At 56.4% G+C, this 24,920-nt stretch overlaps 6 protein-coding genes across 6 annotated transcripts; 3 read left to right on the top strand and 3 right to left on the bottom strand.

Annotated features, from left to right (window-relative positions):
• Positions 1-1,149: 1,149 nt before the first annotated feature.
• PV07_08833 (uncharacterized protein) lies at positions 1,150-2,265 on the bottom strand. Its single transcript, XM_016396032.1, has 2 exons — positions 1,530-2,265; positions 1,150-1,480 (listed from the first exon to the last, which is right to left on the bottom strand). Exons 1-2 carry the CDS (start codon positions 2,062-2,064, stop codon positions 1,275-1,277), a joined length of 741 nt encoding a protein of 246 aa, XP_016245888.1. The 5' UTR covers positions 2,065-2,265; the 3' UTR covers positions 1,150-1,274.
• A 1,109-nt stretch (positions 2,266-3,374) lies between these two features.
• Positions 3,375-4,751, top strand: PV07_08832 (uncharacterized protein; the record flags this gene model as incomplete). Its single annotated transcript, XM_016396031.1, has 3 exons — positions 3,375-3,842; positions 3,900-4,249; positions 4,301-4,751. 3 exons carry the CDS (start codon positions 3,375-3,377, stop codon positions 4,749-4,751), a joined length of 1,269 nt encoding a protein of 422 aa, XP_016245887.1.
• A 2,230-nt stretch (positions 4,752-6,981) lies between these two features.
• On the bottom strand, positions 6,982-9,178 carry PV07_08831 (uncharacterized protein). The gene is made up of 3 exons (XM_016396030.1): positions 8,861-9,178; positions 8,389-8,809; positions 6,982-8,334 (listed from the first exon to the last, which is right to left on the bottom strand). The coding sequence occupies exons 1-3, from the start codon at positions 8,972-8,974 to the stop codon at positions 7,325-7,327; spliced, it is 1,545 nt and encodes a 514-aa protein (XP_016245886.1). The 5' UTR covers positions 8,975-9,178; the 3' UTR covers positions 6,982-7,324.
• A 148-nt stretch (positions 9,179-9,326) lies between these two features.
• On the top strand, positions 9,327-11,734 carry PV07_08830 (uncharacterized protein). Its single transcript, XM_016396029.1, has one exon. It carries the CDS (start codon positions 9,696-9,698, stop codon positions 11,625-11,627), a length of 1,932 nt encoding a protein of 643 aa, XP_016245885.1. The 5' UTR covers positions 9,327-9,695; the 3' UTR covers positions 11,628-11,734.
• Positions 11,735-14,315: 2,581 nt separating this feature from the next.
• On the bottom strand, positions 14,316-15,980 carry PV07_08829 (uncharacterized protein; the record flags this gene model as incomplete). The annotated part of the gene is made up of 3 exons (XM_016396028.1): positions 14,316-15,367; positions 15,451-15,874; positions 15,948-15,980. 3 exons carry the CDS (start codon positions 15,978-15,980, stop codon positions 14,316-14,318), a joined length of 1,509 nt encoding a protein of 502 aa, XP_016245884.1.
• Positions 15,981-23,111: 7,131 nt separating this feature from the next.
• On the top strand, positions 23,112-24,772 carry PV07_08828 (uncharacterized protein). Its single transcript, XM_016396027.1, has 2 exons — positions 23,112-24,584; positions 24,635-24,772. The coding sequence occupies exons 1-2, from the start codon at positions 23,293-23,295 to the stop codon at positions 24,642-24,644; spliced, it is 1,302 nt and encodes a 433-aa protein (XP_016245883.1). The 5' UTR covers positions 23,112-23,292; the 3' UTR covers positions 24,645-24,772.
• The last annotated feature ends 148 nt before the right edge of the window (positions 24,773-24,920 follow it).

Here is a 24,920-nt window from a genome sequence, read left to right as displayed (position 1 = left end):
TCTCCTCATAGCATCAATTTTGTGATATTCAGTGAGCCGCATCTTGTTTTCTCTGCTATGTTGTACACATGATGTCTACCCAGATGATTTCCGTGGAACTACAGTACCTAGGTACACGCCCAAGACACGCTCATTGCGGCTCAACCGTATAATTCTTAGTAGAGGAGGGGGACTCGGCGTCTGATTCTCGGATAACTTTGTGTTGGAATTTTGGACCGCCCTCGGCTCTCTCTCGTTCAGATTCGCTGTTCACTGATCGTGGAATACAGACCCTCTCGTCAGGATGGGAAGCCCGAGAAGGGTCGTCGCCATTGTCGGGGCGAGCGGTGGTCTGGGTGAAGCCACCGCTTTCAGAATCTCGCAAGACGCCCACGTCGTGCTGGGGTACTTCCGCGGCAAAGACAAGGCCGCCGCCATAGTGGACCAGATCAAGCAGCGAGGTGAGCCGAGCATCTCTTTCCACTTCTTCCTCATATGAGTCCGCAACTGATCACCGTCGCGATCAGGCGGTCAGGCAGAGGCACTGCAGGTGGACATGAAAGACGCCGCGTCCGTGCAGCAGTTCTTCGCCGCCGCAAAACAGCTTTGGGGGAGGCTTGACTCGATCATCTCTGCCACGGGCCCGGCCATTACGCTGGGCCCGCTGACAGACGCCTCCCCGGAGGTATTTCGCCAGGTAATTGAGACGGACGTGATCGGCTCCTTCAACATCATCCAGCAAGGCGTCCCGCACCTGGAAGCGAGCACGGAGAAGCCGTCAATCCTGCTCTTCGTCACCTGCGCGGTCTTGAAGACGCTGGACTGGGATGGGCTGAGTTTTATCCCCAAGATGGCCGTCACGGGCATCGTCAAGCAAGCCGCCCGGGAGCTCGGCCCCCGCGGGATCAGAGTCAACGGGTTGGCGCCGGGAACGATCAACGTGGGCATCGTGCTCGACAGCTTTGCCGCCGACGGGTACGGGGCGGCCGTGCTCGAGAACCAGGTTGGCGCCACGCCCCTGGGTCGGCGGGGAGAGGCCGACGAGGTCGCTGAGGTCGCGGCGTACTTGGTTTCTCCACAGGCCAGCTTCGTCAGCGGCCAGATTATCGGGGTGGATGGCGGATTCAGCGCCTGAAAGGCTAATCTACGTGTTACATGGGAATCAAGACACATCCTCTGATGCCGCTTCGATTTCTTTATATAGACGACCATTCACGGCCTGAGACAGGCTCCAGAGAGATCTGTCAATCCGTAAAGTTACTCAAGCGCAACTGGCTCAACAGCATGCTATGCAGCTATTCCCCTTCTCCACCGCCTATCCGAACAACCTGCCCACTCATGAAGCTGGCGTCTTTGCTGAGCAGGAAGCATATGACGCTGGCAATCTCGGCAGGCTCTCCAAACCGCGCCATGGGGATGTTTTGCAGCCACTGCTTCGTTGCGGCCTCGCCGTCCGTGTGGTCGGAGGCGATCCGGGCAACCATGGGCGTGTTTGTGACTCCTTCAGCACCGTTAGTCCCGAATCTGTGAGACTTTTTGCCCCAACATACCTGGAGCCACCGCGTTGATCCTGATCCCCTTGGGCGTCCACTCTTTGCACCACGCGCGTGTCAGGCCGAGGACACCGTGCTTGGAGGCGGTATACGCCGCGAGGCCCTTGATGCCCTTGAGGGCTGCGTCGCTCGCCGTGTTGACGATGACGCCCTTGGTCGGCTGGTCCACCATGATCTTGATGGCCTCGGTGCCCATGTTCCACACGCCCCGGAGGTTGACGGCCATGACGCGTTCGTAGATGTCGTCGCTGGCCATCTCGCCCTCGTTCGGGCAGATGCCGGCGTTGCTCACCAACCCGTCGATCCGGCCGAAGCGCTCGAGCACGGCTGACATGAAGGCCCGGGCGCTTCCACGGTCGCTGACGTCCAGCGGCCGGTAGAAGACGTGGCCTTGCAGGTCCGGCGCAGGCTGCTCCGCGACGTCTCCCACGGCGACGTCCGCGTGAAGCTCCAATAACCGCTTGACCGTAGCCAGGCCGATCCCGGAGCAGCCGCCCGTGACGACAATGACCTTGCCCGCGAGATCCGTCATGGTGGTGAGCCGCGTCGTATGGCGTTTGGCAGGGAGACTTGAATCTGGATTGACAAACCGTGGCTCGTATGTCGGGGCGGCCAGGCAATGTCTTACATGTTCAAGGGCACGCCATCAAAATGCAAGTCGGCGGCATTTCATCGAGGCGCTCCCAGTCGTCGATGGTTTCCACGGAATTGTCCCCCATCAACCCCGCTCGCCACAATAGCGGGGGAGACCTCACACAGTGTGGCGTGGCCGGGGACACTCCACGGCGGCGATCCCTGAAGCCGAACTCAGCAATGCCGATGATGAACATCTCTCGACCGTTCCATGCGGAGCTGTCTGAGTTCCAACTCTTCATCTGTCAACATGGATCTCAGTGTTCGTTGAGCCAGGCAGCGCAACGGGAGAGATACAGGTAGTCTGCACACTCGCCTCCAAGCAAGCATGAGGTGCGCGGGGTTTGATTATCGACTGAACCACAATGACGTCAGGCAAATTTATTGACGAAGATGGTTGATTTGCCGGTACATTGTACAGGCCGACAATCCTGCTCCCTGATTGGTCAGTGGAGGCACCACCCCCAGGTTGGATCCTTGTTCTTGTTGCTCGCGTCGTGAAAGGCAGAGTCCTCAGAGATAGGATTTTCTTTCCATCATAGCATTCAATCAATCAACTAGTCTACAATATGTGAACGTTCCTGTTGCCTGCCGCCGTACGAGTTGACGCCCACGGCTAGAAGCCACACCCCAGTTCAATAGGGCGCCGGTTTCTACCTTGACTCTTCCTCCTTCATCTCCCCTTCCCTACCCTGTCAATGTTTCCATTCGGTAGGTAGACGAGGGGTGCTGGGCCGCCGCGATTTCACGCGGCATGGAAGAACACGTACAGAAGCTCATTGACAGTATAAGGTCGCAGTCTTCTGTTCTAGAAGAACAGAATCGACTCCTCCTTAGGCTTGTCCAACTTGAAGAGCAACGACCTTCTTACACCTACGAGCTGGTCCGGCGCTTAGATCTCGGGCGATCGCCCAGGCCAAGCCGCGGACCAACGGTTTTGATGAGGCGTCCCCCCTGCAAACAACAACACCCGCCAAAAGCTTCGCCAATCTAAGCGCCCTACGCCCTCAGAGGCTTGGGACTGTCTCGAGATGCTTAACAGCGCCGGATGATCTGAGGTTCAATGGACGCCGAGGTAGCTGGGGAGGAAGAGACCTTGGAGGGGACTACCTCTTTTCATCTCGTTGTTTTCGTACGCCTGCTTCATCTATCATCGCACATACAGGGGCATACATCACGACAAACTCTGGCTGAGACTCGACAATCACCATGATTACGAAAGAGCACGGCGCAGCAGCTGCGAGTGACGTGCTGGACAAGTACCTGCAGCAGTTTCTGCACGACAATCCCAAGTCCCAGACTCAGAACGAGCGGGCGTCAACGATCATGCCCGCCGGCATCACCAGAGCCGTCCACACCAACAAACCGTTCCCCCTGTACGCCGACGCCGGCCACGACTGCTATCTGATGTCCATCGACGGCCATACCTACGTGGACTTTGTGTCCCAGTACTTTGCCGCCATGTTTGGGCATTCTCATCCGGACATCAAGACCGCCGTTGCCGAGGTGCTGGACGCCGGTTTTACCATCGGAGCCCCGAGTACCCGGGAGCTGGAGCTCGCGGAGGCTCTGTGTGCCCGCTTCCCAAGCATGGAAATGGTACAGTTCACCAACTCGGGCACGGAAACCAACACCGTGGTGATCGCGATGGGCCTAAACTATACCAACAAGAAGAAGGTCGGTCACGGCTTTGCCTCCTCCACGGAGCTTGGTTGGCTGATGAGCACTCAATAGGTCATGGTGTTCCAGGGCGGATATCATGGCGGGACGCTATCCTTCAAAACTTCAAATGCCCTGATATTACCTCACCAGTTTGTCATGGGGGTGTACAACGATGTCGAGAGCACCCAGAGTGTGTTGAATGCGGACGTCGGGGTGATATTAGTCGAGCCAATGCAAGGTGCTGGGGGGCTCATACCGGCGACCAGGGATTTCCTGGCGTTTTTGCGACACGAGGCCACGCGGATCGGCGCGGTCTTGGTCTTTGACGAGGTCATTACCGCCCGGACGCACTACGGAGGCCTTCAATCCTATCACGGGATCATCCCTGACATGACTTCGATCGGCAAGTTCTTCGGGGGCGCGTGAGTCAATACCACCACATACCCCAACAGAGGCTAACAACCGGGGCACAGCTTCGCGTTTGGTGCGTTTGGCGGCCGCGCCGACATCATGAAGACTCTAGACTGTCGCCAGCCCAACGCCCTCGCGCACTCAGGCACGAACAACAACAATCCGTTTACCATGGCGGCCGGGCTGGCGGCGTGCAGGCTCCTGACACCGGAGAACATCGAGCGGACCAACGCCCTCGGCGAGAAGATGCGGAGCGAACTCGCTCGCGTCTTGGACATGGAAGGTCCGGACACGGCCATCGTGCGTGGGTTTGGAAGCACAGTGGGAGTCTATTTCAATGGGCCGAGGAGTGAGGTGCTGGGGCGAGCGTGGTACTACTTCTTGTTGGCCAGGCGCATCCACGCCGGCCCACGGGGATTCTTTGCCCTCAATATCATGCATCAGGAGCAGCATGTCCAGCAAGTCCTACACGCGGCGGCAGACTTCAAGCGTGAGGTTTTTGGTGCTCTGTAGTGGTTCCCGCAAGCAGTGCCCAGGGGGGTCCTGGAACAGCGAAATGTCTAAATTTCTCTTAATACCAAACCAATCTCCCGGTTTGTCCGTTTTCTCCCAATCCTTGCGTACTCTGCACACCGAACACATGAACCTGATCGGTGCTACGGCGGCGAGCCTTTGGCGATGGCGTCCCTGCTAGTACCGGCCAGAACACTGCATATTGGCAGAAGATAGACAGACGTGTGGCTAGACATGGCCACACGTGCCTGTGCCCTTGATCTAGACTGATAAGATAAATCTAAGCGCTCGGGGGCTTAGATACGCCGTGGGCGCTCGGACCTTCCAGCCAGAGTTGCCATTCCACCAATGGCATTTAGTGGGACGGCGGGGTATCTACTCGTAGCTACTTCTCCGTATCTCTGATCCAAATCTCTCGATAATGCGAGGCTTTGCAATACACTGAGCTCTGCTGGCTGTCCAGACCCTGTTCAGACGAGGTATATCAGCTCCATGTCCGCTTCCTCGATGCCTGTCCCACGCCCTCCAGGTTCGGTCTCGCCAACAACCACGGCCACTATCCCCCAAATATCATGTCGACAGCACACCCGGACGACAGCATGGTCGAGGCGAAGCGCATCGAGCCCGTGCAAACGAACGTGTCTATCGGCGACGGCGACGGCAAGGATGTACGCGAGGTGCGCCTGAAGCAGAACTTCAACCTGTTCACTACGCTCGGCGTCACCTTCTCCATCACGGCCGTGCCGCTGGCCATCGGCGGCTACCTCAACCTGGTCGTCGGCCTGGGTGGCGCCCCGGCCTACTTCTGGTGCTTCATCGTGGCGGCCGTGTTCCAGTTTGTCGTCTGTCTCTCGATCGCCGAGCTAGCTTCCGGACTGCCTCATCCCGCAGGTAAAGTGGTTTCCCCCCGCGCGAATCCTTGCGCCTTAATGAAGCTGCCTCTAACTCTGGTCCTCCTGCGTAGGTCCGGCGTACTGGGTCAAAGTGCTGGCCCCTCCGCGGTACTCCAAGCTGTGCGAGTACCTGGTCAGCTGGTGGACCAACGTGGCGTGGATGTGCATCTGCGCCGTGTCCAACCTGTACGTCGCCTTCTACATCGTGGCGATCGCGGCGGTGCTGAACCCCAGCTACGTCGTGGCCCCGTGGCATACATACCTGGCCAACGTGGCCGTCTCTCTCGTCGCCCTGGCAGTCAACCTGCCGGGGCTGTTCAAGGCGATGCCGTACATCATGGGCACGGCGGTGCTCTCGATCAACGGCACCGCGCTGTTCATCCTGATCACGTCGCTGGCGCGCGCGTCGCCCAAGCAGTCGGCGTCGGTCGTGTTTGTCGACTTCGTCAACGACTCCGGGTGGGATTCGATGGGGACCGTCTTCTTCCTGGCGCTGCTGCCGGGGCTGGCGTCGCTGGGCGCGTTCGACACGGCGGTGCACCTGGCCGACGAAGTCCCCGCGCCCTCCAAGCAGATCCCGCAGGTGATGCTGGGGTCGTTCGGGCTCAGCGCGCTCGGCGGGCTGGTCATGATCCTGGTGCTGAGCTTCTGCAACACGGACCCGGCGAGCCTGCTGGCGCCCGTCGGCGGGATGGGCTTCGTGCAGTTTTTCGTCAACGCGTTCCGCTCCACGGCGCTGGTCGTCGTGGCCACCGTGCTCACCATCGTCGTGCTGACCATCTGCACCGCCAACTGCCTGACCAGCTGGTCGCGGCTGTACTGGTCCGTGTCGCAGGACGCGATGATCCCGTTCCACTCTTGGACGGCGCGCCTCTCGGGCCGCGCGAGGCTCCCCGTCCACGCCCTGCTGGTCGGCACGCTCTTCGCCAACGCCATCACCGCCATCTACTGCGGCAACTCGGTCGCCACCAACGCCATCCTGGGCTGCGTCGCCCTGCTCTCCACCTGGTCCTTCATCCTCGCGCTGGTCCTCCTGCTCGTCAAGGGCCGCGACCGCGCCCTGCCCGAGGAGCGATACCTCAATCTCGGCCGCTGGGGGTTCGCCATCAACGTCCTGTCCATCGTCTGGTGCGTCTTCATCGTCGTCTGGCTGTCCATGCCGCTGTACCTCCCCGTCACGGCCGAGTCGATGAACTACACCTCGGTCGTGTCCGTGGGGTTCACCGTGATTGCCGGGCTGTACTGGGTCTTTGTCTACGCGAAGAGGAAGGTTCATTGAAGGAGGAGCAAAGGGGTCCTAGGGTGGTGTTGTTGGGGGAGAGGGGGGGGCAACTTGACCTGGCTTTAGTCTACTGTTCGTGTATATAAATCCAACTGACCCCGAATCGGTGTGGGTGGGATGTCTATGTACGGTTTCGCCCTGTATATACATGTCTTTGAGATCCTGTCGATTTGCTCTTGCTACTCAAGGCACATCGTAAAACCAAATTAAAGCCGTCTCTTCCTGCTGCTGCCATCTGCCCGTAAACTCGGACATGGACTGGAATCCATCATTGGACATTGAGATCACCCCAGTCTCGCAACTACTGATCACCACTATGAAGCGCGTGTCAGAAATATATGCCTCTAGAGTGAGGTCCACGGATCTGCTCAAGAATAGACCACCACCTTGCAGCCACATCATTCGCGTCGTAAATCGCCCCGAGGAGCCCCCGAAAGGTTGAACCCGCTGGTCCGGAGCGTCTGAAAGACACTGTCGGGATCATACCTGCGGGATACGTCGCGCAAGATCTCGTTCGCATCGGGGCCGTAAGAGCGGAGAGGATCTTGATATTCACTGGCGTAGTTGCTGTAGCGGTATTCGTGGCTGGTCCCCCTCCGTTGGGCTTCGGCGTGCATCCGCTCAAACGCCTTGTCGATCGCCTTGGAGACTCGCAGGTTGTCACGCGCATGTCGCCATCGCGGCTCGGCATTGTACATGATGAACGGGCGGGTGCTGGACAGGCCGAGGATGTTCCCTCCATTGCGGGCCGCGCCCTCAACGACAGCCTCTGTCGTGTATTGGATGGCAAGAACCGGCTTGAACCAGTCGAGCTGGTCTACCAGAGATTGCATTTCTTCCTGCCAAATGCGACAGCATATTTGGAGCGTCGGTAAATCGACCTGCGTGGCGAAGGCCCAGAGGCAATGTTGCAGCCACGGGGGATACGATTCTTGCATTCGGGCCACGCATTCGGTCTGATCCCGCAAGGCGCAGTCGTCGGCCACCGATGGAATCGCATCAATGGCCTTGAAGCAGACAGGGCTGGTGTGGACTGCGTCACAATAAGCCAAAGACGCGCCCCAGACCCAGGCCTTTTCGTCCGTGGTTGCAAGGCCGAGAATGAAAAAGGACTTCGGATCCTCGCCGTCGCTAATCAGGCCGGTGTCGATGAACGCCTGCATGGCCGCTTGCCCGTGTTGATACTCAAAGGCTTTGCGACCTCCCCACATCCCCGTGTATGGATATGTTTCTAACTCGAAGCTTGTGACCACGCCAAAATTCCCAGCGCCGCCTCGCAGACATTTATATAAGTCGCGATGGGAATCTTTGCTTGCTGTGACGATAGTACCGTCTCTAAGAACCACCTCGTAAGATCTGACATTGTCGCAGCCCCAACCGTAGAGGTTGGAATACCACGAGATTCCACCTATCGAGAGATTCAGACAGGTAATTTCGGGAGTCAGAAGTTAGCTTTACGTACCGCCTAGGAGAAAGCCGCCAACCCCAACCCCGGACGCTCGTCCTCCGACGACTGTGATGCCCAAAGGTTCCAAAGCAGCATAGACATCTGACCATCGGTTCCCCGGGCCGACGGCGACGGTGGACTGGTGTTTCGACAATTGGATCTGCTTCATCCTCGCCAGGTCGATCAAGAGACCCCCATTGATGGAAGACTCGCCGCACCACTTACCATGGCCTCCACTCTTGACGGCAAACGGGCAAGAGGTGTGACGGCAGACGACGATGGCCAGAGACACCTGCGCAGCTGTCTCAGGCTGGAAAATACCGGCCGGGACTGCCTCTGCTTGGGTCTGGTTCCAAAAGGATGCCCTGGCATGTTCGTAGCCTGGAGTGCCGGGCTGATGCATCTGGGAAGGACATATCAAAGACAATAGCAGACACTGGGTAGGAGGTCAGCAGGTACGGTTGGATTTCAAGGTCATTGTGGTTACCGCGTCGGCGACGCTTTTCACCGGCGTCATCTGCACGGCAACGGCTCTCTGGGAAGGTCCAGCACAGGCCGTCACGACTTGTTGTGCTTCGTTAGCTCTCTGAGGCGACGACATGGGTGAGAAGGGTGTTCAAGATTCGCCTGGACAATCTCTTCAGGGGATGTCATGAAGCTCCCGGTGACGAAAGGTGGTTGCATGGACCAATTCTGCCATGAGACTTCGATGGGATGTAAGGTTTGGCAGAGCGATGTCTGGCCTGACAGGAGGATCTGTACCTAGGTACTCGGTATAGAACGGTGTATGGACCGTGGGAGATGGGATTATGTTAGTTGATCTCAATGAGGATGCGTGAACCCAGCGAGCAGGGAATGACAAATGAAGGGCGCAGGCGCTAAAAGCCGCCACACTGACTGCGGCCGGGCGCTTAGATCTGCAACTGCACAGGCAGCCAGACATCAGAGATAGCAATTCTAGTCCGAGACCACGCACTTGCGCATCGAAAAGCTTCACTCGGTTGACCATGGAGACGTCGTTGACACTTCGCAGGCGCTTAGATCATCCAAGGCGATCGGATTCATCGTCTAGATGTTCTTGATCCAACTTGCCACTGCCTGCCTCTATCGCCCACAAGAGTCTCTGCGAACAAACATGGCTGACCGCGCATTGAATCATCCTTCTGTGGACTGTTGGCTGGGTACCACCATTGCCTACGTCCCCACTGCCTTGTTGGCTCTTGTGGTCCGGTCTCTCGCCATGCGTTTCTGGTGTATATCATAAGAGCTGCCCTCGATATCATGGGCTCGTACGCCCTGCTTCCGCCGTCGCTCCATCCACAATGGGCTCGATGGGAGTTATCGAAGAAGCCATGGCTCGAGTAGACGCCAAGTACGCCGAAGAACGTCAGAAACGCTTGCGCCCAGAGGGTCTGGCGCAGTTTGAAGATATAGCGAAATCTCAGAAGTTTCAGCATTTTGGCGCGGACCCGTGGGCCGACAGCAAGACCAATAAATACCTCCAAGCCGGGCAATCTATCACGGTCCCGGATAACTCGCACTTCAAGGTGATTGTTACTGGTGCAGGCTATGGCGCACTACTGTTTGCTGTGAGGTTGATGACCGAGGCCGACTTTCAGCCAGAAGACTTCCTCTTCGTGGACACAACATGGGGGTTCGGCGGAACCTGGTACTGGAACCGCTACCCTGGCCTGATATGCGATGTTGAAAGTGCCTGCTACATGCCTCTTCTCGAAGAAACGGGATATGTCCCCAAGCACAGATACTCGTATGGGCAAGAATTAAGGGCGCATGCGGAATTGATCGCGGCAAAATACAAACTCGAGCAACGAGCCCTGTTTGGATCATCCGTCAAAAGCGCCCGCTGGGACGACTCGGCCGCGGAATGGGTCTACGATGTAACAAGACAAACTCCGACTCAGCCCGAGCAGACCTTGACTCTACGATCGGACTATTTCCTGCTCGCCTCAGGCCTCCTGAATCGACCGAAGCTTCCTCGACTGCAGGGTCTCGACTCCTTCAAGGGTCATGTGTTCCATACTGCGCGGTGGGACTATGACTATACTGGTGGGAGTCAAGAGAGCCCCGTCCTTGACGGCCTGAAGGACAAGAGAGTCGCCATCATTGGGACAGGAGCGACCGCCGTCCAAGTCGTGCCGGAACTGGCAAAGTGGGCGCAACATCTATATGTTGTTCAAAGAACGCCTTCCGCTGTCGACCAGCGCGGGCAGCGAGCCCTCACGCCCGAAGAGTTCTCGTCGATCTCGAGTCAGAGAGGCTGGCAACGAGCCCGCCGAGAGAATATGGCGGCATTCTCAAGCAACCTCCCCAATCTGCCGTCTGAGGATTTGGTCAAGGACGGCTGGACTTCTTTTCCGTCCTTCTCAGCCCTGTTAGGGTCGCCCAGGGCCACGGGTGTGAATGTACAAAACGTCGCTGAATACGTCCACTACCTCCGGCAAGTCGATTTTCCTCGACAAGAGGGGATACGAGCCAGAGTGGACGAGATCGTCAAAGCCCCCAAAGTGGCAGACTCACTGAAGCCATGGTATTATGGATGGTGCAAGCGACCCTGCTTCCACGATGAGTATCTGGGGACCTTTAATCTTCCGAACGTGCAACTCCTGGACACGGACGGCCGTGGCGTGGATGGTTTGACCGAAGGAGGCATCATCGTCGATGGACAAGAGCACGAAATCGACTTGCTGATCCTGAGTACCGGCTTCGAGTCGTTCACGGTTGGAAGCCCGGCTTTCCGAGCCGGTCTCACGATTACTGGCCGCGACCAAAAGTCGATGGAGGACAAATGGGATGATCATCCTGGCACTTTACATGGCATCCTCACGCGAGATTTTCCCAATTTGATCCTCCCGGGACCGAGACAGGCTGGAAGCTCGAGCAATGTCGTCTTTTCCATGGATGTACTGGCCACTCATCTTGCGTACATCTTTCGCACGGCGAGGGCGGCAGGGAAAAGGGAAGACGAGGGGAAAAAGCTGGTCCTACAACCGACGGCGGAGGGTGAAGAAAACTGGGGTCAGCAAGTCATCGCAAACGCATATGCGTACGCGGGTCTGCCTTCGTGCACGCCAAGTTATATCTCGGCTGAGGGTCGAGTAGCACAGACGCCCAAAGAAAAGGAGAACGCCGCCAGGTCCGCCGGCTGGGGGAAGGGCATTCTCGATTTCATGGAGGTCATTGCGGCGTGGGAGGCCAAGGGTGATCTAGACGGCGTGGAAGTCCGATTCGTTTAGAAGGAACCTATATCGCTGTCGCTTGGGTGTATCTGGGAAAGATAGCTTTGTTGAGTTGACACGACATCTCCTGTGAGAGCACGAGGTTTGAGGAATGATGTTACCGGCGTGCATTCCGGTTCTATTTATCTCGATAGGTAGTGAGATTGTGCAATCAACTCAACGGCTAACTGGTTGCTTGTAGGGAATCTCTTTGCGGAGATTGGGCTTCGCTTCATGCGGCGAACGGCGTAGGCAAAAGCAAGATAAGAGGTGGTGGGCGAAGCGGGAGTCTCGAAAAGCCTGCAGTTCGGGCTTCTTTAGGCATGTTCGGCATTCTTGGGCGTGGTCTGTGCGCCTAGTGCGCCTAGTGCGCCTGGGGGACAGCCTACCATGCCTATCTAGGTGCTAGCTGGCCCTGCGAGGCCTGGGCAACGCGGGGCACCAGGCTAAAGATAAGGGTCCTGTTTGTCGCCCCAACTTCTTCTGCTCTATCGTGTGCTACACTTTCAATGTTTGTAACCATCACCTCCGTCAAGTTCGAATATGAACTACTTTCCCGCCGTGCCATCACCCCAGATTGATCGTGACAGAGCATACGAAAGGCCCTCGCCTCCTCCATCCACGGGCTGCACTGTCCTGGTCATTTCGTTCCGTCTGCGCAGCGGAACTCATAGCGTTCCTTTGCCCACATGGCGGAGGCACAGATCGACTCGCGCTGCAACCATCCCCTCTCCGCCGTGCGCCCCAAACTGCGCCCCAAGAAGTCTCGATGTAAAACAGGCTGTCTTTGTTGTCGGCTCCGCAAGAAGAAATGTGACGAGCAGCGACCAGTGTGTTCGACGTGTCAGAGGCTCGACCTGCCCTGCTCTTGGCTCAACTCTGAAGAGTTTTCGTGGAGAATAAGGCTCGGTAATTCCTTCTTCTGCTTGGAAGGGTTGGCTCGTCGTTGATGGGGCCTTTCCAGGGCTGTCATGGCTGATCCAAGCTCACATTGACGCCACAGGTCTGTCTTCCAGCAAGCGTACGCCGCGCAAGACGAAAGCTGCTGCATCGTCCACCCCGCCTGAAAGTCTAGGGGTATTGGGAGCGGAGGATACGCCCGATCCGATCGGGCTGGAGTCTACCCCGCTCTGCCTGTCTCTGCCGTCAGAAGTGGACATGATGGACAGTCCGTCGCGACGACTTCTTGGGTTGTTCGTGGAGAAAACCGTGCATCAACTCTTCGGAGCGCCTCCCGCCATTCCCAACCCCTTTCTCTACGATCTCATTCCGATAGCATTCTCCGACAGCCTGGTCATGAATGCTCTCTTGTCAGTTGGCGGGTATCCCGGGGCCGGGACCGACGCTGTCGAGCCGCGACGGCTTCGTTGTTACGGCAAAGCATTAAAAGAACTCAAGACCGCAACGGCAGAGTGGAGTTTTGGTAGGACCCGTGATGCCGTCCGCCTGCTCTTGACCTCATATCTGTTATGTCTGCACGAGGTGAGCGACCCGAAAATAGCCTTCGTCTGGCCGCCGTGTTTGGTTTCCCGGTGCACTTCGCACCACGATATATCTAGCTGAGGAGACCGGAGGCGACACTAACGTATCCTCCAGTGCATTCGCGGCAACGCCGGTGGCTCGCTCATACACCATGTTCGCGGCAGCCGCCATTTCGCACAGGCAGTTCTGGCAGCACCGTCAGAGCAATCTTATCCTCCTGATTTGGTGGGCGTCGTGCTAGAATATTACGCGTACTACGAGTTCTGCACCAGCCTACGGATGCTGCCGGGGCAAGATGACATTGAAGCAGCTTGTCAATTATCCAGCCAACATCTGACCATGCTACATGGCTTCCGAACCTATGGCTCGGTATTCGCGGGGTTCGCCTCCCTGTACCAGATGGTGCCGTTCATATGTCATCTAGCAAGTCTTCGGAAACTCGAGTGGTCACAAGCCTGCGATATGGGCTGCTGGGTGACGTTTGAGCAATTACGGTACACTATCCAAACATGGTCTCTACTGACGGATCAGGACGGAACTAGATTGGAAAATGGGATGCGATCAGAGAACATTGGCGACTTCATCGCGGCCGGAAACGTTGTGAGGAACACTCTCCTCATGTTCCTGCACTCATCCTATTACGACGACGTAGATTTCCTGCGGGACAGTTTAGGGCCGCTCGTCGAAGAGACCATTGAGCTCATGACTGTCGTCCTCGGGACGTCCTGGATCAATGTGCTCTTCTGGCCCATGTCGGTGGTCGCCACGTACACCACAACGCGCAGTCAACAGGAACGAATCTTGTCATTCATGACCCAGGGAATTCCCCTCACACGGCGAATAAAGCAGACGCTGCAATGGGTCTGGGACGCTCCTGACTCGGTCTACGGACTGCAAGGTCTAGCGGACATGGTTCGAAAACACAAGGTGGATTTTCCTTTTGGCTAAAAGCGTCATAGGGTCCGAAGTGCAAATACAATGGTATGACCAGATATCTTGTTGCCGTGCTGTGTGGTGCGATGTATGCCTTTTCTAACTAGCTTCAGGGTCGAACTTCCATCCTAATCTCGGGGAACTTTGCGTGGCACACTATTGACCCATGTTCTAAACAACATGCTTTCACAAGATGGGACATATGAAGAACCTACAATCATCCAGCATGTCGTCGCTCTCCTGGTCCCCCATTTGCGATCGCCACCTCTCAACCTTGGTGCAGGGTTCATCCTACGTTTTATGTGGCCGTTCACAACTTGAGCCTGCCCACTGCTGTAGAGACTTGGGACTTCCACCCAACTTGAAGCCTCCCTTGCGAATGGTCTGGAAGAATCCCTCTGGGTCGTATTTGCGAGACACGCTCTGCAGGAAGCGCTTCTGCTCGGCGCCATACCCGGCAATTGGATCCTGCCAGCCGGCCGTATAGTTCATATAGAGGAAGGAGTGGGCGAGACCCAGCTCACGGGCTCTGGCCTCGGTGGCCGTGATGATGGTGTTGATAGTCGACAGGACGATCTCGTCGTGACGAGGGTCCGTCCACCTAGGAGCCGGGTTGAACAGGAGCAACGGCTCCGTCGAGTCTGAAAGGCCCAAGACGTTGCCTCCCCGACGACCCATGGCCGCTCTCATCCCCGCTGTGATGACCTGGATGTCGCCACCGGCGCCCACGCCAGGCAATTGGGCCAGCTTGGCCCCTTCTCGCCTGTACATTTCGACGTAGAAATCGAGAACCCGGCGATCCAGCTTGGCGGCAAGTCCCCAGTACGAGTTGCGGTAGCCTCGAGGGGATCCCGAAGCCATCGCGACGGTGAGCGCCGAGTTGTGCGTGTTGGTCGTCTCGTCCATCGACGTGGGGAGCTTCATGAAGTCCTGCAGCAGGTCTGGGATGAGGGGGCCGTCTGGAGCCAGCACTACCGGTTCACAGTACTCCAAATCGTTCACCCAGACGAACTCCCCGTTGAGAATCGTGTGGTTCAAGATGACCGACACCTTGGGGTCGGCGGGCGACTGGTGGCCGTATTTCATGAACGCGTCGAGCAAAGCACCGGTGTCTTCGTCACTGGTGAACCTTCGGCCCCCCCACATGCCTGCGTATGGATAGGCGTCCAGCACGAACGAAACCACGATCCCGAAGTTGCCGCCGCCGCCGCGGAGAGCGCGAAAGAGGTGCGGGTGGGAAGACTCGCTCGCCGTCACCACAAGGCCGCTTGCCAGGACGACTTCCATGGACCGGATATTCTCCGTAGCCCAACCGTACATACTCGAATGGAACGCGATGCCACCTAAAGCATTCTCCAGTCAGAAGAACCCATCAAAGTATGGAGTTGGAGCGGAGAAAAGGGAAAGGAGAAATGCTTCATCAAACCTGCAAGCAAAAAGCCGCCGACGCCGACGTCGGCATCGCGCCCACCGACGACGGTGAGATGGAGGGGCTCCAGGCACCCATACACGTCCACCCACCGCAATCCAGGCCCGACGGCCACGCTCTTGCGGTCGTCTGAGACCTTGATGTGATTGATGTGGGCGAGGTCGATCAACACACCCTCGTTACCGATGCTCGATTCCCCGGCAAACCGGCCGTGCCCTCCACTCTTCACATTGAAGGGACATTTGGTGATGTTAAATATCACCACGGCTAAGGAGACATCAGCTGCATTGCGCGGCTGGTAGATGCAGGCTGGCTGCAGTTCTTTCTGGATGTTGGACCAGAAGCCGTTCCGGGCCAGCTCGTACGCCGCTGTGCCTGGGAAGAATACCTGTTCCGGACGGGCTTGAGACAAGAGGGTGGTCTGGGGAAGAAGAAACAAAGTCAACGGCGTCTAACCTCTATCAAGCGACGAGATGAGGCTGGTGAGATCTTACTGCCCACGCCACCGAGTTTGCAGACGCCGTCATGGCTGATGTGAGGGAGTCCAATGGTCCCAGTGGTCGAGTTAGCTATACACCGGACTGATGTTGCTGGGTGGCCGTTGTCGGGGGGATGGTTGGGATGGAATGATGTGCAAGACAAGCTCCTTTGGATATTTTGATCACACGGCAGAGAAGCCATTCTTGAATGTTCCCCCCTGGGCTGGGCTTGCGAGAAGGCACTCGCTGTGCCTTCTCCACATCCGCTCCTATTTGCCAAAGAAACCCCAGCCCCAGCCTGTTTTGGACAGGATCTTGTTGGCAGTCCGGCCGTAGTGATACGGCGTGTGGGAGGGGGGATGTTTGGTGCATGATTGCTTCTTCCGGAATAGTCCAGATCGAGATCCACTTGAGACTCCACCGCCACCACGGCTTGGTTGGTCCCTGACCCAACGACATTTCCCGGGCGCTTAGATCTATATTATTGAGCCGAGATAGTGAGGAATCGTCGGAGGTCGAGCAGGTGACTAGGCAAGATCGGGCGAGTGGCCGCCCCTCCACGCCATTGTATCGCCGCCCTGCTCATGTGTCATTCACGAGACAAAGCATTTTATCAGCCCACATCCAAAGACTTCTCAAGTCTTGGACACAAAGAATCGGACTTGAGTGGACAACCTCATACCTACTCCATTTCTACGTTATTACGGCGGGGAACTGTATCTGTGAAGTGAAGAGGACGGCGGTCTCGGGAAGTACTTGGCTGTCGAGAACACTCTTCCACCCGATGCCAATCAGTGAAAGTTCTCAGTAGTAGTATTTGCCACCATTTCCTTCCTGCAGGGATGTATGATCACTGCACAGCTGCCCTTCTTCGCGACCTAGCCCTAACCTTCCCCTCTATCAGTCTACCAGCGGCGATTGAACCTCACGCAGGAGGCCCAGGCGCTGGAGCCGCTAAATCCGTCCAGGACACCGCCGGTGCGTTCGCGCAGGCCCCATCATATATGCCCGGGTCCGTCATGTTCACTTGAACCTCGTTGTTCGTGAAGAGGGTGATGAGAGTCGGCTCTATTCCACCACAGCAGTCAGCCAGCCAGCCAGCCACTCCCGCAATGCGGCCTCGTATGTAAAAACCGCGAGGGAATAAGTCTCAAAGCCAGTACCTACCGCTCGCATTGTACAGCGGCCAGCCCATCTCGTCCCGCAGACCGCGGTGAGGGTCGCGGGCGAAACTGACCCATGCTCTCTGGAGAAGCTTGCTCGCTTGGATCTCTGCCTCCGTGGGCGTCTTGTACGGGATGATGCTTCGGAAGGACCCAAGAACGATTGGGATCTCGGCTGTGAGCTTGTCAGCGAGAGTGTCAATGGGTCGGTTTCGGCAACCGCCATGACTGACAAGTGTGATAGGTCTTTGAGAATGGGTAGAACGTCACCGATGGAAAGACAGGCATGTATCGATACCGCCAGACCGGGATCCCATGGCCACGGAGTTGTCTATGTAAGATTGTTGTCAGGCACCCCTTCTCTCGTCACTCGCGGAAGGACGGTGAATCTTACCCTGCTAGTTGGGACACAGGGCACGTGAATGCCGCGATGGTCACAGCGTCCGCCAACGTCGTGTTTAGCCCATATTCTGGCGAGTAATTGACCACGCCATTGCCTTCGTTGTTGTTGGTGCCGAGCAGGACGGGCTATCACAGCATCGCGCATCAGAGCGGGTGTTTTGAAAAGAGATGACAGCATCTGTCAAGATGCAGAGAGTCGAGACTCACAATCTTTGCAAAGTCGCCCGCCTCTGCCTTCGCGGTGTAATCTGCGATGGAGAAGACGGTGACGTTGTCGACAAACGGGGACCCCCCGTTCGGCGATCCGATGGAGTTCACGGACGCGTTTGAGACAGCCCTGGTGAGTGCCGCGGCCGGGAGCGCCATCATGCAGTCGAATTCCTTGACCGGGTTCTCGGTATCATTGCACCCAACCGCGGTTGCAGCTAGCGTCCACGTCGTTCCATCTGCGTCCCCGATTCCCGTGGCCACGCCGCTTTGCTGGATGAGCCCATTGACGATGGGATCGTCCTTGTACGTGTATGAGTACGCTGATATGGACACCGCGCCCGCCGACTCGCCAAAGAGGATCATCCTCGCCGGGTCTCCCCCGAAGTATCCGATGTAGTCGCGGATCCATTCTACGGCGGTGCGTTGGTCAAGGAGACCCAGGTTGCCGCGACGGACCTTGGAGATGGGGAATCCGAAGATACCCAGGCGATAGCTAGCGAGAGAGTTAGCGCTGTTCTGGGGGCCCTGGGCACGGGTAGCTGTCTGCCGGCGAACTCAACTTGATGGTCACGACGATGACAGATGGATTCTGCTCGACGAGGTGCTGGGGGTTGTAGACTGCCCCCAAAGTCAGAGACCTGGCCTGATTATTGAACTGTTTTCAACTCACTCGGCACACTCCCGCCTCCTTCCGAGAAGGCTCCACCATGCACCCATATCATGACCGGGAGAAGCTTGCTCTCGGTCAGATTCGACGACGACGGCCGCCATATGTTCAGGGTCAAACAATCTTCGTCCGGCAGCACACTCTCGCGCAGATTTTGAGGCAGCATCGGGCTGTCGTAGTGGACCTGGTGACACACCGGACCGAACCCCGTGGTGAGGGTAGTGCCATTAGGCTGTGCTCGTGGGTAGCCGCTGGTTTCGTTCAGACGTCGTGGTGGTTGGAATCGAAGCGATCCGACAGGAGGCTCGGCGTAGGGGATTCCAAGGAACGCGTCCACGCTGGGGAGTGCTTCGACCCCTTGGAAGTTGGCCTCCGGTGTCTTTACGACGGGCGGCGAGACCTGTGCAGCTGAGAGGGCCGGTAGCAGCAATGCGATGGCAACGGCTAGGCCAAGAGGCGCGGAATAGGTTTGGGCATACATTATGAGCTTGGTTCGGGATCGAAACTGCGAGGGCTATTGGAAGGTGTACCGTTCTCAATGGTACAGCCGCCTGTTCTTATACTTCGACGCGGGGATGATGCTCCACCGAGTGCAGGCATCCCAGTTCAGGTTCAGTTGAGTTGAACGTTATGTTCATGGAGAACGTCACGTTCATGGAGAACAATGCAGCCTTGCTCCGTTAGTCTGTCCTCGTTTACGGTGTTGGGCCTAGGCGGCGCCACAAGACTGCACCCATCATCGAGGTCGTCCTTCCTTTCCTGTTCATGGCCCAAGAAGGTCCCGGACCAGGCTGGCCACTTTGCGGAGACTCTTCGTGAGCAAGGACCCACATTTATACCGAGTTACTGCCCTGAATCTCAGTGGCTGCCACATGCGGAGATTTAGGTTTGGCCTCCACCTTGTCTCGGACGTACTCGTATTTGTGTCCCAAAGAGGTAAACGAGCGATCGGCACGCCCGCATCAAACCTCTCAAAAGGAAGCATTTCCTACGTGTCAACCTCGTCTTCCAAACACCGAACAGCCATGCCAGACACCAGACGCGGGACATTCAAAATCCTGTCCTTCAAGGCCCCTAGCGCCCAACGAGGACGAACGCAGCAATACAAGCCCCGCAAGCACCATCGAAAGTCGCGAGATGGCTGCCTGACATGCAAACGACGCCGCATCAAGGTAAGCAGGCTTGCAGAACAGACCTTGCCGAACAGCTCAGTTGACGTGTCCGCAGTGTGGCGAACAGAAGCCCGCTTGCCAGCAGTGTACAAAATACAATCGCCCATGTTCCTATGATGCCGGTAACACGGTTCTCGCGCCTTTGCGGGCCGTACGGCCAAGACTGAAACTCGAACTTGGCAAGGAGACTCCTCTGATCGATCAGGACCAGTCACTTTTCGAGTATTTCGTCTCGATCGTGGCAGCCGATACAATGCCGTTCCCTAGCTGGGCGGATTTGTGTAAGAACGTCATCGGAATGGCAACGGTGGTCAGTCGGCCTTTCTCCGTCCGAACCGCGTCGCTGATTTCATGAAACCAGAAGCAACATGTGATACATGCGGTGCTCGCAGCGTCAGCCTCACATCGACGGCATCACAGCCAGCCACAGTTCAAACGATCTGAAGCCGAAACCCGCCATGCCATGCATGCTTGTTCCGGCCTAAGACGCTGTCTCAATGAATCATGGAGGGATAATGTCGACGCAGCATTGACAACGGTCATGATCCTTGGAGCCATTTCCTGGGCAGATGTAGATACCAACGGTACAGTCCCTTTGAGAGACCGAGAAGTACCGTTCTTTTGGCTCGGAAACCAACTTGGCCTCGGTGCGTTACTTGCTCAGCTGTCCAATATCCGTGTCGAGAGTATGTGGCTCGGTGCATTCCGGGGTGTTGAAACCGCGCTTCTCGCTCTGTTCGACAACAGGATGGGAACAGAGGGAATCCCGAGTGAACTTGTCGAAATCTTCGCGGTCAAGGAGTCTTCCTCTTGCGACAATCACCCGTATCTCCGGGTATTGCGCAGACTGTGCCGTGTTCTGGCCGTGGGCCCGGAAGATGATCTGAGCGTTCTCCGATATCTTCAACTGACAGAGAGCATAACCTCGGTCTTCTTGTCCTTGTGTAATGCCCTTGATCCGAGAGCTCTGTGGCTGGTTTCGTACTGGCTCGCTCTGCTCTGCACGAAGAACTGGTGGTGGTGTGGCAAGAGGGCTAGAGTTGAATGCTGGGAAATCTGCGCGTGCCTCGAAGCGCATGCGGACCAACGCCTCTCGGGCTATCTGGACTTCCCGGCACATGCGTGTGGCTACCTCCTCAAATCAGACACAAGACTGGGGCGGGAGCTGGTAGCAGGCTTACGATGTAACCAGGCAACATGTCGCGAGGCACCTAGAATTGCCCAGGAAGTGGATCAGTGGTAATCGCGAGTTGCTCGACAGACCAAGCGCATTTGGCAAGCAGAAAGTTGGCAACATATGGGATAGAGTATCCTGTTCCATCCAATACATGCAAACCAGCAGAGCGCCGTTCGTTGAAGTTGGAAGCAAGAAGCAAGATATTGCTCATGGGAATCTTTGCAACATTTCACCGGCGCATTGCTCTCTCCTGCCTCCTGTTGCCCTAACCCTATCGGGAAGGTTAGCCAGACAGTTTTCACGCCGGCACGTAAAACTGCCGCGCGACCCCATCGATCACATAGATAATCAATCAAGTTAATCCCACACCTCCTGTCTCCTTCGCCAACACGGCGGCGTACGGAAGGTGAAGAGTCTCCCAGCAAGTAGGTAGATTGCAAATTAACAATGAACGAGGAAACCAAAATGCAGAGGACAAACAGTGTCACGTGCTTGTTTGTCTTGTATACGTGAACCCCGCATACAAAACGTCCTCCGCAGTCTTTGTTTTCCTGCCGTCAGTCTATCCTCATTGTGTTACCGACTGCAATGCAGAACCTTCCTTACCGTCGCGGCAGCGATGCTGGGGTTCAAGCCGCACCAAATACACATGCCGCATCACATACACAAGCCGCGCCGGCGCCCGCAAGTTTTAAGCCCATGGACGCAACAGAAAGACCGACTGCGTCCTCCAAACCATGCCACAACAGCGCACTTACGCTTTCTGACGATGTCTTCCCTCCCTCCGACCATTCCACTTCCAGCTCTTTGAATTGCCCTCCCACCGTGTCCTTCATTGTCCAAGACGTACAAGCACGCCTCTCTGGACGAGTTTCCGGTACAGAGTGGAACACATATCAAGTAACCCCTTCTGAGTGGGACATCCTCCGAAGACTTCTTGAACACGAGGTCAACAACGACAAATTGCGGTACGTACAAACACTAACCACCAGCTGGATTGTAGCTAATGTGAAGATATTTTAGGTGTGACTATTTCTCCCAAACCCAAACCTTTGTTCATCGAATGCCTTCCCTTACCCATGAATATACCGCGGCGGGGTTCGCTATGCTCCTCTTTAGAGGGCTAGGATCGATATGCCATGGTACACCAGAAAATGAGCAGTTCAAGCATGACATCAGGAGCCTTCGCTCCAGATGTGTGAGGAGCAAACAAGACCCAGGCAAGCATGAACCAGATGATTACTTCTGCTATTGCGACGATGCATTCTATGGTCTTGCTATAGAGGTGGCATATTCGCAGAAATCCAAAAACCTCGAGAAATTGGCGCAATTCTACCTTTTCGAAACCTCGCTAGAAACTCAAAAAGTTATTGGCATCTCTCTTGACTATACTCGCTCCAAGAAAGTCACTTTGCACATTTGGCAACGCGACAATTCTGATACAACCACCGGTGGTCAACTTAGACACGATTCTCAAGTCAGTATCTCGGCTACACCTTATGACATCGCCACTGACTTTGGTGCCCAGGAAGTGCGAACCCAGACTGGCGAGCGAGTCCCTGGTCCTCCTCTACAAATTTCTGTGTTCGACATAGCACCGCCGTCCTTCGTACCATCTTCACTCCATGGCGCAACTATTCAGATCTCACTTGATCAAGTCTGTGATGAAATCGAGCGAGGTGAGGTCGCAACCGCAAAAGACAAGAGGCTTGATTTAGAGAACAAAGCACAACAATCTCACAACTCGGATGGTCTGGGCCGGGAATGATAGTGACTCTTCCAAAGAGGATGAAAGTGAAGACAACGGTACCGAGAGACTGGGTGAAGATTACGTTCCAAGCCGGGCCGGTCCTAAGGGATCAAGGGATCCAGGGCAGGGGAAATTGCGCAGCCGAGCCGGGATTGAGCTGGGTCACGCACGCAAGGGATGAGTAAAGCTCTACTGCTATGGTTCTAAACGGGTGGCTGTGCCAGATGTAATCAGAGTCGTCGCTGAATACCGCATCGGATGTGTGGTTCAGCGCCATGGGGGAACGTGTTGAGCTGCAAGTCCGAGCAACATGCGAAGGGGTCAGATCCCTCTTCCCAAAGCTTCTCTTTGCGCCGAGTATTCTAGAACACAACGCGGGGCGCGATATGTTGAGGCCGGGCACCGGTATGTACTTCGAGATGAGGTATTCGATCCTTTGTCCTACCGAGTTTAAGCTTCTTTAGAGCCGCACTAACGTCGCTAGCCTGGCTCGTTAGAATGTCCTTAGTGGCTTGGCTAGCGGGCACTGACGATGGCGGCTCGTGACAGGCTCGTGGTAAGCGATGAGGCAGACAATGAGGCCAGCGCCAGCAACTTCCCTCGCTCACTCTTTCCTTACCATTGTTATCCTGCCTCTGTCCAGGTCGACACTTGCTCTCCCTGCTGCCCGCCGCGATCCATCCGTTCGCATGGGCACAAGGGAGGGGTAGATTCGCGAGCAGCACTCTCATCCCCCGTTCCTACATTTGGTCCTTCAGCACACGCCCTCGATATCAGTTCTGCAGCCTTGAATCTGCCTTCAGCACACACCTTCGAACCATGACCACTCCTCTTTCCATTGTCAAACCACGAAAGAAGGGCCGTCAGCCTGGCCTCACTCTTCTCCCGGAGAACCTGGTACCGCTGTTGACCAGCTTGCCGACAGAACTTCTCCTCCTCATCGTCTCGTTTCTGCCTCTGAGTGCGGTTGCATGTCTCATTCTGACATCCAAGTACTACCATGCTACTCTCGCTGACGAACTCGATCTACGAATGCAAGATCCCGAAGAAAAGGCTCGGTTTGTTCGACTGCTGGAGAAGGATCTGCCCCATCTACTGGCATGCTACAGCTGCAACATTTTGTTTGACTGGAGAAAGAAACCCAAATGGCGTTGTCCGAACTACGAGAACCATCCTCTTCTCAATCGTGGCTCACTCTTGTGCTACGTCCACCGCCCCACTTGTGTTTCGCGGGAGATGGTAGACGCCTTTGTAAGGGGGCACGAAAAGGGTGCCGAGTATGGTCCACAACTTCACAAACTCGCCCACGAATGCAATAGTGATGGTGGATGGTATCCGACCCGCGGTTCGACGGTGGCTAGATCTCTCGACGCCCGGGTGCAACAGGGGAAGCTCATCCTTCATGGTATCTACAGGCTACGCGTTCCGATTCCCAAACACCGTCTGAGGCCTTCGCCGGGCTATGTCGATCGAACACTCGGGTACTCACTGATGCCGGAAATGGTCAAGTTCAACGGCATCGGCTGCGTCCATCTGAGAAACTCTCTCCCTTCAGTGCTTCTTGAGGGCGTCTGGCACCTGCCCAGCGGCTTCGAGCCAACGCCATTATGTCATGACTTGATCAGCTGTGGATATTGCGCTACGGATTTGCGAGTACGGGTTTCGGTCAGAGACGCTAAAAGCCTGACTTTCGAGGTGGAGATGTGGCGATCCCTCGGAGGCCGTGATCCCGCCACCAGACACCGCCTTGAAGACGCTCACTTCCAAACTCCAGGCTTTAGGAGCGAGTTCCTGGAGCTGAATCAGCCTCCCCAGCGGAATCTCGAAAATCTCTTCAATGGAGGTTCTGGAAAGTCCCTTGGTCCGCACATGTGGCAGACACCTCAAGATCGCCAGACGTGGCTCCAGGTGTGGATGTGGGCAGACGGCCAGCGCAATGCCAGTTTGTGGGCAGACCTCCTTCGCGACGGCAACGCAGTGGCGGCAGTCCGCACTCCATGGCACAAACTGTCCACGCACTGTGTCGCTCAGTGGGAGTCGGCGATGGCAGTGGTGGGTGCGGTGGTACGCCGGATTCAGGCTCGCGATGCTCCTGCCTTTCATGTCTTTGGGTATGTAGGCTTCAGCCACCTCTGTGCTGTTGTTGACTTACAATTCGCAGATTTAAATGAGAAAATTCAGCAGCACTGTGCTGCAGTTGCCGCAGCATGGCTCTTCCTCGCCAGTCGATCTCTCATCATCACTATGACCGACACTCAAAGTCGGCTGGCTGGGAGATGGACATCAACTCGGGCGGTGGTGGTGGTGGTGGCGGAGGGGCGATCAAGCGCAGGAATGCACCTATATAAGGTACATCGTGTAGATGCCTAGCAAGGTGTTTAGCCCACGGCGGCAGGATACTAGGGACGAGGGTGGCCAAAAGGCCGAGAAGACGGTAGGTCCACGAA

The sequence above is a fragment of the Cladophialophora immunda genome, assembly GCF_000835495.1.
Source record: "Cladophialophora immunda strain CBS 83496 unplaced genomic scaffold supercont1.5, whole genome shotgun sequence".
In the NCBI taxonomy this organism is placed as follows: Eukaryota; Fungi; Ascomycota; class Eurotiomycetes; order Chaetothyriales; family Herpotrichiellaceae; genus Cladophialophora; species Cladophialophora immunda.
The sequence above is the reverse complement of the archived record's forward strand: the minus strand, read 5'-3'. Positions and strand labels throughout refer to the sequence as shown.

Excerpts from the sequence above, each read along its gene's own strand:
- PV07_08833 (XM_016396032.1), bottom strand. The coding sequence starts at position 2,064 with ATGACGGATCTCGCGGGCAAGGTCATTGTCGTCACGGGCGGCTGCTCC. Across the intron at positions 1,481-1,529 it reads GATCAACGCGGTGGCTCCAG|GAGTCACAAACACGCCCATG; the intron begins GTATGTTGGGGC and ends ACGGTGCTGAAG.
- PV07_08831 (XM_016396030.1), bottom strand. The coding sequence starts at position 8,974 with ATGTCGTCGCCTCAGAGAGCTAACGAAGCACAACAAGTCGTGACGGCC. Across the intron at positions 8,810-8,860 it reads TGAAAAGCGTCGCCGACGCG|TGTCTGCTATTGTCTTTGAT; the intron begins GTAACCACAATG and ends CCTCCTACCCAG. Across the intron at positions 8,335-8,388 it reads TGGCGGCTTTCTCCTAGGCG|GTGGAATCTCGTGGTATTCC; the intron begins GTACGTAAAGCT and ends ATCTCTCGATAG.
- PV07_08830 (XM_016396029.1), top strand. The coding sequence starts at position 9,696 with ATGGGCTCGATGGGAGTTATCGAAGAAGCCATGGCTCGAGTAGACGCC.
- PV07_08828 (XM_016396027.1), top strand. The coding sequence starts at position 23,293 with ATGACCACTCCTCTTTCCATTGTCAAACCACGAAAGAAGGGCCGTCAG.